This window comes from Myotis nattereri (genome assembly GCF_964212035.1).
Source record: "Myotis nattereri genome assembly, chromosome: 5".
In the NCBI taxonomy this organism is placed as follows: domain Eukaryota; kingdom Metazoa; phylum Chordata; class Mammalia; order Chiroptera; family Vespertilionidae; genus Myotis; species Myotis nattereri.
In genome coordinates, this window is record NC_138080.1 from 88,372,854 (window position 1) to 88,385,227 (window position 12,374).

At 40.6% G+C, this 12,374-nt stretch overlaps 1 protein-coding gene across 2 annotated transcripts in view; it reads left to right on the forward strand.

Annotated features, from left to right (window-relative positions):
- The window catches only part of FBXO38 (F-box protein 38), a 54,175-nt gene that overhangs the window by 22,724 nt on the left and 19,077 nt on the right, over nucleotides 1–12,374 (forward strand). For both annotated transcript variants that reach the window (XM_081091841.1, XM_081091842.1), the window contains exons 9-12: nucleotides 855–985; nucleotides 4,574–4,744; nucleotides 6,343–6,485; nucleotides 7,294–7,498. In XM_081091841.1, the coding sequence (XP_080947967.1) occupies nucleotides 855–985; nucleotides 4,574–4,744; nucleotides 6,343–6,485; nucleotides 7,294–7,498 (650 nt within the window). The remainder of the gene's footprint in view (nucleotides 1–854; nucleotides 986–4,573; nucleotides 4,745–6,342; nucleotides 6,486–7,293; nucleotides 7,499–12,374) is intronic.

Sequence of the window (12,374 nt, forward strand, 5' to 3'; positions counted from 1 at the left end):
AGTTGAGCTGCTCTTTCAGATCCAGCAAGGTCTGAATGGATGTGGTCTTATCAGCGAAAAATTGTCAGCTCTCTGGAAGTGCCTGAGAGTGTAACAGACATCGGCATTGATTCTCTGGCACCTGTAGCCCTCTCAGGAAGCATGTCTCAACTTCAACAATTTTCTGAATCAGTTTAGTTAGTTGGAGATATTATTTGCTGTTGAGAAATCTGTTTAAAATCAGCCTTTTCAAGTTCCTGACCTTATAACACATTTCATATCACTGTGCCACATTTACTATTTCCTATGTTATCAAGAAGTCTACCTCTACTTCTACTTTAATATTTGATTTAAGTTGAATTAACTATTTTTTTCAATTTACTTGTAAATAAAAGTCTTTTTATCAGTAGGATATTAAGAAAATAAATAAAGCAAAACTGTTTCTAAGTTTAAGTAAATAGGTATTGTTACCTACTGTAGAACTGTACTCTTTGTTAAAATGGGACATAATGGTTAGCATAGAAAAGATGTTAAAAAAAATACCAGCACCAGATTCTTATTTGACTTAATCAGGTTTAAGAAAGCACTGGGAAGGATATAGGATTCTTCCTGTGTAATTCATTGTTATTTAATAGGAACTTCCCTGTGCCACCTAAGGTGTGCCCACACCTTGCACTATGTATATTTAAAGGAAACATCTCTAACATCTTTTAATGGAGAGGAGAAAAGTTGTTTGCATTTGACACTTCAGCAAGATAAACTACTTTCAGAACCTTATATTAGGAAGAGCCTTTGATTCTGGTTGCTTGTATTTCACTGTGATTGTGTATTTTACTGGTTGCTTGTATTTTACTGTGATTTATCTTTATTCATAGGTTACATGAAGTTCGGATCCAGCCTTCCCTAACCAAAGATGGCGTCTTTTCTGCCCTAAAAATGGCAGAGTTGGAGTTCCCCCAGTTTGAAACCCTTCATCTGGGATATGTAGATGAGTTTTTGCTGCAGAGTAAGACTTATCCCATTTTTTTATTCTTTAGAATTACTGGAGGGAACTTACTTGACTGAAACCTGAATTGGGGTGTTTGATATTTTCCTGAATATAAGACAACTTAAACTCTTAGGTGCTCTCACTTCTTGAAAAAGAAATTTTTAATTTAAGCTTGAAGTGTCAGTGATTATTTTTTTCATTATTGCCTCTGAATTTAGCATATTATAGAAAATGTAGTGATTATCAGTATACTAAAAAAAAAAATCCTTATCTACATTTGATATTGTCTCCACTTTGCTGCCCAAGTTTCTTTCCCATTCTGCTTCATTTTTTTCACAGAATGTCATCCTTGGTTCCATTTGTTGAATTTGATCTGCCACACTTCTTGAAGCTTTTGATGGTCCTCTCAGATGAGGTCCCATTCCCTGCCCATGCTCTTCATTTCCATAATTAGCCCGCTGGGCTACTGGATTTCCCAGATAGTGTGAGCACATAATGGTCAGTATTCATTTAATGATGATTGCTGTTGGAAGGCTTGTTCACAGCATTTTCTGGAATGTATTTACAATGGGGAACTTAGCCTTTGGGTTTGAATGCATGTCAATTCGTTATTCAAACTTTTCTCCCACATGACGTTAGTCATACATGCAAGAACACCAGCATGTTTTTATTTTTGCAAGAATTAGTTTATTCCCCATGTAATTTGCAACAAGTCTTTCTTACACTGTTCACTGTCATTCCAGATGGCATTTTTTTCTTTGGATCTAATTTGTGTTGTAGAAAACCATAGAAGGCTTAATTCCTCTGGTCAGGATAGTCCAGGTCAAACAGCGTGACTGTTGTCCTTTTTCATTTCTAATAATTGTCATAGTAATAGGGTTTTTTTTCCTACTTTTTCTTTGTTGCAGTTCTCATTAATACAGGTGAAGGATTAAAACAATGAAATCAGCCAGTTTAACACAGGAATCACTTAATCTTTATAGCTTTGAAAAAGATCAGCTTTTCACCAACATAGCTTTAAAATGCTAAATTAGTATAGTAAGTTCATATAAAATCAGTGTACAGTAAGTCCCTCCATAATGTTTTTGGTAAGTTCTTTGAACTGTGGCAAAACAATGTTTGTATAATAAAACTAATTTAACCATAGGCTAATTGATATAAACAAGAGTAAAGTTCTTGTGGTATCTGATCAACATTGTAATGAAGGACATTTTAGGATCTGCTTTATTTGATATCAAACTTTTCTGGTTTTGAATGAGGTTGTAATATTATCTATGTAGTAACTTAACAAAATTATTAGTTTGGTAATTAGTGTTCTTTCTATAAGCTTGCATTTTGTTCTTCCCCAAAGCTCAAAACATCGATTTGTTGTTTCACTTACTTATTCATTCATTGGTTGCCTTTTGTATGTGCCCTGACTGGAGATCGAACCCACAACTTTGCTGTATTGGGATGGTGCTCCAACCAACTGAGCTACCCGACCAGGGCATATTTCTCTATTGTGTTTCTGTCCCCTCCCTACATATTTTCAAAGAAAAACACTTTACCTTTGACTACTATTACCTTATACTTTTCAAAATAACTTGTTTCAGTCTTTTTCATATTTAATAGTCCCTTAGCACTGACCTTTTTTTATAAGCTATCCTCTTCATATTTGCTGCAGTTCATCCATTTCTCTAGTATAATTGTTCTTCTCTGCTTCTCCAAAGGCAGCCTAGAATTCTCTGCATCAGAATAGGATCCAGGTGCCTCTATTTAGAGAGGAACGAGAGGTCACTGGTCATACTCTGTCACTAAATCTCAGCCTCAGTGATTTAGATTTTAAAGCATCTGTCTAGGAGCTGGGGGTGGCCCCTGGTAAAACTTGAGTCACTTTTTTTGTTACAGAGGGTCTGGCAAAATATAAAAAGAGACAAAAATCCTTGTCTCAGACATTTATGGTAGAAGTGACAGTGCCAGATTGAGGAAATGGACATGCTGAAAAGCAGATGGCTGTGTATTAGGAATATAAGTGACCCAAGGATGAATATTTATATAGATTTATGATCTCAGAGCTTCCTGTAAATGTGATAGGGATGTAACACTCATTGAAAACCAGAAGCAGTACAGAGTAGTCTTTAGTGCTGAAGCTTTAGAGAGAGGGAGGGAGATGGACTTGAGGACTGCCTGCTATTAATCGCGGGGCTTTGAGCAAGTTACTTTAGTCCATGTTTTCTTATTTGTTGTGGTTTTATCTTCATTTAACAAATGAGAAAACATGGGCTTTTATTATTATAATCTCTGACATTTAGAAAGCATTCAGTAATGGTAACTTTTAGCAGAACTGTGAGCTGAACCAAAAAACAAAAATGAGTCTTTGGTGATGTCCTCAGGGTTTTGAGGGAGTGTTACAGTCAGGAGACCCTAAGAGCAGGAACACGCTAGTAGTCTCGAAGGAGTGAATGTAGGACATGGATTTCTCACATCAGGCTGTTTATTCAGACAGCACCCAAGGAACAGGGTCAGTTCAAGATTTACCTGATCAGAGGAGAGAAAAGGCAAGTTTCAAGTCCAAAGGGCAAGATAAAGCTTTTTATCAGGAGACTGAAGAAAACTGCTCAGCTTAATGGTAAAGGATGGGTTCAGGTGTAATCTGCAAATGCCAGTAAATGCCCAAAAAGGGGACTATCAGAGAGAGACTGAACTATATGGAAAGCGAAATTGGAAGGGTTTTGGAGTAGATTGCTTGTTTTAAGCATGTTCCGAACTGAAGGTATAAATCCCTCTAGTATGCAGGGCAGTTTCACCAGAGCAACTGTTTTCTTTGTGCTTTGTGTCACTTGATTACAAGGACTGGGAAGATGTTTGAATTCCTATATCCCCAGCCTTGTGCTGGACAATGAAAGTGGAAATGTGAACTAGATAAGTTCCGTTTTTACTTCAAAGTGTTCATAGTCAACTGGACCATCCTGGAGAGTAGAGGGAAGACAGATGAGAGAAACACTGATAGGGGACAAGGGATGAGGTGTGATTTCCAATGGCATAAACCAGAATGGAGGGGCCGCTTCTACTTATATACACCTTGTCTGTGACAAGACAGTAGGAGCTCAGTGGCAGAGAGGGTGGGTGTGTTTGAGTTAGAAGTCCATGTCCTGGAGACAGATACAGATTTACCAACCAATAACATGGGCTCTTAAAATGAATCTCAATTCCCCAAGTTTATTCTTCTCTACATATGGCTACACCCAACTCCATAAACATGTGAGTTATATTTTTAAGGTATTATTTTTCTTTTAAAAGATAAAACTAAAACTTCACCGTAAACTTGAACTAATGCAATATATCTGTCCGTTTTGCTTTAAGAACTTTTGCTTTTTGCCTTTTCTAAATAATTGGAAATAATTTTTCCTATTAGCTGCCTCCCCTTAACTTTTAATATAAATTCTTACTTTAATGCCCATTTGTACAATACACCTAATTAAAAACTATACCTGAACCTGAATCTGATGATGGACAGATGACACAGAATGATCATAGAGAGTGATTGTACTGGATGTTAAGATAAAGAATTGGTAATGCTCCTGGACACTTAACCTTTTTTAAAAAACAGTCTATTTCTCTTTTTAGGCAGAATGGCTAATGCAGATCTGGTGAAGTACGGTCTGGCCGATGTGGTAGAAAATCCTGGTATTATCACCGATATAGGGATGAAGGCAGTCAACGAAGTTTTTTCCTGTATCAAATATCTGGCAATTTATAATTGCCCCCATCTACATAATCCATACAATTGGATCTCAGGTACTGTAGGCTTAAATCTGCCTGTATTTTATGTCGAGATAATATGTATCTTTGTTTTCTATGTGTACTATGGATTGCATTCGTAATATAAAATGTAGGTATTTTATATGAATTATTCATACAAGTTCTGGGAACCTTTGATAACCGAGTAGGAAGTATATTCAGTGCCTCTGAACTCCTGACATTTTCTGCCCAGAAGTTTGCACTGTCCAGGTTATGGATTCAAGTGCCCTGATCTTAATATATACCTCTTTGGGCCAGGCACATACAATGAAGGTTAGAAATTGTTGCTTGGGATACTATGGTTGTTTCTTCTGAATTACCTTCAAATGGCACATTATCTGAAAGGGCAAAGTGGGTATATATCTAACTTTAGTTAGGTGACATATTACACATTAACTTAGAGACATTTTTTGTCACCTTAAAATCCTAGGCTATTTCAGATCTCTCCACACCGCCCTCCTCCCCCCCCCACCCCCCCACCCCCCCATGACTTTTGCACTTGGCATTTTTCCTTATGAGGGAATTGATTTTTCTCCCTAAGAGTGTAATACTATTTATTTCTTTAAAGGTCCTTAAATACCTAAATTCTCAACCTTTAAATAAATTCAGAACTACAGAATTTTCATTGTGACATCCTCTTTAATCAAACCATGCCCCCTCACAAACAACCTACAGAACTGCCTCCTCTGCTGTCTGAGCCACCGCCCAGGGATATTGTAGCTCCTCACAAAGCCTGTCTTCAGGCCTGTTTTTGGGCTCTGGGGCCTCTGTTGAGATCAGTCACTCATTAGAATGACCATGTCTCACCCACCAGAAATGAAATCCTTGGCCCAGCTGCACCAAGAAGTTATTGGGAAATCCAAACTTTAAGTTTAGGAAGTGTACACCACTTTTAAAAAATAACATTTATTGGGTTTTTGATTTGTTTGTTTTCTTAAATACAGAAGAGTATAAAGAAGAAAAAAAAATGGCCTATAATCCCATCACTCAGAACTCCTGTTAACACTTAAAAACTAAAATAATACATGCACTTGATAAAACAATATCAATCAGTACAGAAAGGTACAAAATGAAAAGTCTCCTCTTCTCAAAGGTAACCACCATCAACGGTTTCTTGTATATTCTATGGGCAGACTATTTTGGGCATGTTGCACCCTATACATGTCTAGCATTGAAAATGATTTATATATACAAAAGGATCCTGCTATGTATGCAGTCCGGTAGCTTGTCTTCTGTACTAAGAATGTTTTGAGAGCTTTCCAAATCAAGCATATTCAGTTCTTCATTCTTTTAAAAGCTGCATAATGTTCTATTAAATTAATGCACCAATATTTCTTTAACTAGTGTCCCATTGTTGAATAGGTATGTAGGTTGTTGAGTGGATAACGTTTAAATCCAGGCTAACTTGGTTACATGTTAATGATTCCCACAGTGAAATTAGGTAACAAACATCATAGTTAACAGTTATCAAGTTGTAGAGATAAGAGAAAAATTGCTTAAAGAAACCAGATTTGAAAGTTTTTGTGACCTAAAGCAAAATTCATCAGTAATGGAGAAAGTGTTGCTTAAATTCTCTGTGGCCATTTCATCAACAGATCACTCAAGATGGACACGATTGGTTGATATCAACTTAGTGCGGTGCCATGCTTTGAAGCTGGACTCCTTCGGCCAGTTTATTGAATTATTGCCCAGCCTGGAGTTTATTTCACTGGACCAGATGTTTCGTGAACCACCCAAAGTAAATCATATTTAAGAGAATTTTTGTTCATTTATTTTGGTACCCAAGGAAGAAAACAAAACAAGTGTTTTCTTCCTAATAATATGCCTTTACAGTCTTATAATTGGACTTTTTACTGCCAGTGGAGGCATAAAGGTCAGAATAATGCACGGCCTCTTTCTTGTAAATGAGTATTAAGGGGTCTCTAGAAAAGGGAAAGAAAAAAGTAAGTGGAAAAGCTGTCTTCATCAGTTTTATAAACTGAAGATACAGTAAGAGTAAAGACAGAAATTTGGGCTAATACAAATTATTACTCATACTAATTGGAACCCAAAATATAAATGAGGATTATGGATTTATTTGGAAATGTCTTACTTTGCTGCTGTCTTTTTTAGTTGGTTGTGTATCCTGGGAAATTTGAGATTGCCCAGTTGAACAAAATGTTATTTTAAAACTGCTTAACAAATAAAATTTCTTATACTCTCATTGTAAAAAAAAATTAATGCTTCAACTAAGAATGTTCTCTCTTATCAGTTCTTAATGGTTACATTCCCACTGTTGAGTCAGTGGAATTTGAGGTCAGAACACTGGGTTTCAAGTCCCAGCTGTACCTCTTACTGGTCATGTGCTGTTGGGTGGCTCTCTTCCCATCCTGCATCTCATCTGAAAATCAAGCATAATAACAATTTGTCTTGCTTGAAGTGTTGTGAGCCTTAAATGAATTCTTGTATGTGTATGTAAAAGCATTTCATAAATAAAGTTCTATTTAAATATTCTTATGTAGAGATGAAATAAGGGATATAAGTGTGTGGTTTTGTCTTAACCTTAGGGCTGTGCTCGAGTTGGTCTAAGTGCAGGCACTGGAATTGGGGTGTCCTCAGCCCTTGTCAGCAACCAGAACTCTAACAACGACAATGATAACAATGCCCAGAATAATGCCAACATCCATGACAACAATCATCCAGATGACTCAGATGAGGAGAATGACTTCCGGCAGGATCTACAACCAGGAGAGCAGCAGTTTGCAGCCGACGGTAACCCAGATCTTTTGTGAGCTCCAGATAGAGATGATTTTTACTTTGGATCTATTCTATTCAGAGATCTAGTCTGTCTCTGACTCTGTTCTTTCCTTCCCTCCATTTCACTTTGTCACTTTACACATTAGGGTCCAAGTTGACAAGGTTAATGAAGGGGTGGATGAAATTTGCCTGTCTGCTTGCTTGTTTCAAATTCTCCATATAACGCCTTTGTCCACAGAATCTGTAAGGCTACTTACAAAATAGGAAGGACTTGTAGATGCCATGGGAAATAGGGTTCAATGCTCCTTTGAGGCCTGGCTTAACTGAGATTTAACTTTCAGGATTTGGGCGAAAGAGCAATTCTTAATGTGTTCTGACCAATAGATGTGGAGTATTCAGCTTGCACGTCCCCAGAGCTAAAAAAAAGAAATACCAGTGATGTAGTTGACATTGTGTTGGGCATCTTTCACATACCTTTCATCTTTCAGTCTTCACAGCCATCCAGCAAATGAAGTGCATGAACTAATAAAGACCTATTGGGTTTGCTTATGTTCTTTAATCTTGACTAAACATTTGCTGTGTGCCATCCCATGTGTGAGTAGGCTTCATCTGCCCTCTGTTGGTGAGTGAGGATAGAGTGGAATTATTTTTTCCACTTCCCCGGTTGACCGTTAAGAACTAGAGAAAAGCCCTAGCTGGTTTGGCTCGATTCAGCTTAAGGGCATATGCCACGTTTGCGGGCTCAATCCCCAGTAGGGGGCACCCAGGACGCAGCCAGTCAATGATTCTCTCTCATCATTGATATTTTTTCCTATCTCTCCCTCGCCCTTCCTCTCTGAAATCAATAAAAAATATATAAGAAAAAAGAACTAGGGAATCTCTTCTAGCCATCTAACTGCTGCCCCTCACCCATTCTTGTGGGCACAGCAATTAATGAGAACAAAGCCCTGCTGGTATGTAACTGCTTTGATAATGAAAGCACACTGTGTATAGAGCATGAGCTCCTTTAAGGTCACTGTAGTATGCAGCCCCTCATCTAGGAACCATCTGTAGACATTGTCTTCCCTTTCCCACTTCACAGAAACCTCTATTTTGATTCTTGAAAGTCATCAGTGACTCTTAACAAAAGCTAGTAGTCATTTCTCCACTTTCATCTTAGTTGACATCTCAGCAGCATTTGTCTTTGTTGCCCACTTCTACCTTCCTGGGATATTTTCTTCTCTTGTCATCTCTGAAACCATTTTCCTGGTTTTCCTCCTATTTCATTGGACATGCCTGCTCAGTTTCCTTTCCTTGCACCATTTGCTCTATTCCACATTTCTTCTTGATCTCACTAAACATTTTTTTCTATATGAGCTCATTCAGTCTCATGGCTTCTATACCAACTAATGAATTCTAAACGTTTTGTGCCAGCTTTGATCTTTCTACTTTTTTTAAAAAACATGTTTTATTAATTTTTTACAGAGAGGAAGGGAGAGGGATAGAGAGTTAGAAACATCAATGAGAGAGAAACATCGATCAGCTGCCTCTTGCACACCCCCTACTGGGGATGTGCCCGCAACCAAGGTACATGCCCTTGACTGGAATCGAACTTGGAACCCTTGAGTCCGCAGGCTGACGCTCTATCCACTGAGCCAAACCGGTTAGGGCATCTTTGTACTTTTTTAAATATTGCAGTTATATCTGGCTTTATCCGTTATATTTTCTCTTGAGTACTCTTAGACATTTCAAATCTACAGCTAAATATCTGCCACCACTCCCCCTAACCACCCCCCCCCCCAAAATAAAAGTACAGAGCAGAAGGTGCTAGGGGGCTAAGGAGAGGGAGTGAGGTGAGGTTAGGTATTATCTCTTTTGCCTTTTCCTTGAGTGTCATCATACTGGTCACTGGCACCATAAGGATCTGGACTTAAGAGAACATAGACCATCCATGGGAAACTGACAGCAGCTGCAGTACAGAACCACCCAAACCCTCTGAACCAGTGGTTCTCAACCTTCCTAAAGCCGCGACCCTTTAATACAGTTCCTCATGTTGTGGTGACCTCCAATTTCATTGTTACAAATTGACCATAATTAAAGCATAGTGATTAATCACAAAAACAATATGTAATTACTAGGGGCCCGGTGCACGAAATTCGTGCACTGGGTGTGTGTGTGGGGGGGGAGTGGGGGAGAGTGTCCCTCAGCCCAGCCTGCCCCCTCTCACATACTGGGAGCCCTCAGGCGTTGACCCCCATCACCCTCCGATCGCCTGATCGGCCCCTTGCCCAGGCCTGACGCCTCCGCCAGAGGTGTCAGGCTTGGACAGGGGACTCCCATTTCCCCCCGATCACTGGCTCTGGCCCCCGCCCAGGCCTGAGGCCTCTGGCCCAGGAATCATGCCTGGGCAGGGGACCCCCATCTCCCTCTGATCGCTTGCTCCACCCCCCGCCCAAGCCTGACGCCTCTGACCAAGGCTTCAGGCCTGGGCAAGGGGACCATCATAGCCCCCCAATCCCCGGCTCCGCCCCCCACCCAGGCCTGATGCCTCAGCCAGAGGAGTTGACCCTCATCACCCTCCGATCACCAATCACCGGATCGGCCCCTTGACCAGGCCTGTGGCCTCCGGCAGAGGTGTCAGGCCTGGGCAGGGGACCCCCAGCTCCCCGCGGTTGCAGGCTCCGCCCCTGCCCAGGCCTGACACCTCTGGCCTAGGCGTCCGGCCCGGGCAGCGGGGACCTGCAGTGGCAGTGGGGTGCGCTGCGATCGTGGGCTTCGCTTTAGGCCCAGGCAAGGGACCCCTAGCTCCTGGGACTGCCAGCTTCGACCGTGCCCAGCTCCCATCGCTGGCTCCACCCCTACTCCCTGCTATCACTGGCCAGGGTGGCAAAGGTGCCTGATTCCCCGATCATGGCTGGGGGGCAGGGCAAAGGCGGCTCCAGGGCCGCCTTTGCCCTGCCCCCCAGCTCTTAGCTCCCCCCTGGGTTTCCGATCACTGTCAGTGGCAGGGGGCTTCTTCCTGCTTTCCCTTTCGCCTCCCTGCATTGTGCCTACATATGCAAATTAGCCGCCATCTTGTTGGCAGTTAACTGCCAATCTTAGTTGGCAGTTAACTGCCAATCTTAGTTGGCAGTTAATTTGCATATAGCCCTGATTAGCCAATGAAAAAGGTATCGCTGTACGCCAATTACCATTTTTCTCTTTTATTAGTGTAGATATATGTGTTTTCTGGTGGTCTTAGGCGACCCCTGTGAAAGGGTCGTTCGACCCCCAAATGGGTCGTGACCCACAGGTTGAGAACCACTGCTCTGAACCCTGTTGTGGTTGGAGTTAATTTACTGGACAGATTCTAGACTCCACTGGAAAGTTACTTGGCCGTATGTTTCTCAGTGCATAATGGAGAATGCCTTCCATTGTGAATCACTTATTGGTGTAGCAGGGATCAAAATGTGCAAGAACACTGTGTTTGATTTAAGAGAGAACAATGGAACTCAAATCTACTAACATATAAATTTAAGCTTTTAGTTTGTGTGGGACTTACACACAAACCAAATACTTGAGGTACAGTCTTGTTAAACCAGAGATCTTGTGATCTTGTGCTGTGAAAGGCCGAGCAATTAAAAAAAAAAGTGCCACAAAGATTCAAAATTAAAAGGGATCAGTGAGAATTAGTTGACATGACTAATATTGATGTTTCCACTCTAGGTGCAAATTTAGCGTTATTTGTAAAGTTAGATTAAAATTTGGATTAACATGTTTACTTTCCTTAATGTAGAATTTTTTATATATATTTTTTTATTGATTTCAGAGAGGAAGGGAGAGGGAGAGAGAGATAGAAACCTCAATGATGAGAGAGAATCATTGATGGGCTGCCTCCTGCACGCCCCCCCACTGGGGATCGAGCCCACAACCTGCCATGCGCCCTTGACTGGAATCAAACCTGGGACCCTTCAGTCTGCAACACTCTATCCGCTGAGCCAAACCAGCTAGGGCTTACTGTAGAATTTTAAAACTTTTTACACATGGGCCTCTAATGAGTTTTGGACCAACCCCAGAATTAAGCAAAGCCATCCACTCTCTATTACCCTGTTGTATTTAGCTTCATCAGCTTGCATTAAGTTGGCTTGTCTCTTTAAGGAGATTCTTTCAGGAACTGGATTCTCTCTCGGTTTTTTTTCATCTAACTCAAATGGTTGGGTGGTTGATTTCTCAGCAGTAGTTATTGAACATCCTTAAGCATTGAGGATATAGTGGTGAACAAGGTGGACGTCTGCTGTCCTCTGAGTTGAGCCTGAGCTGTAAAGGTGTAGGATAGTGTTGGTATTATCTTGACTCAAACTGAGATAAGGCACAGGCTTATCAGGGGATACTGGATTGAGTGCCCTGAATACTGAATTGAGGGATTTGGATTTAATTTTAAAAAGCTAGCAAGGCCAGCAATTTTTACTTATGGTCCTCTTGGAAAAGTGACCATTTTATCTTAAGACTGGTAAACTGACTTAAACTTTAGTACTTATAGTAAACTGATTGAAGCTTAGCAATCAAATTGTTCACTGTGCTTATCCTCTGGAAAAAATATAAAAGTACACATTTTTTTTTTTTATTGACTAGAGGCCCGGTGCACGAAATCCTGCACCAGTGGGGTCCCTCGACCTGGCCTGCACCCTCTTGCAATCGGGGAATGTCAGATAGCCAATTTTGGACCAATCCCTGCAGGCCTGATCCAGATAGGAGGGGGCCCGATCCTGTGCGTTGAGCGTCTGTCCCCTGGTGGTCAGTGAGCATCATAGCAACCAGTCGACCGGTTGTTCAGTTGCTTAGGCTTTTTTATATATAGATAGGCACTAGTAACTAGTGAAGACTTCGTTGTAAATTAAACATTTGAATACTATTAAAATGTCAATAATGTACT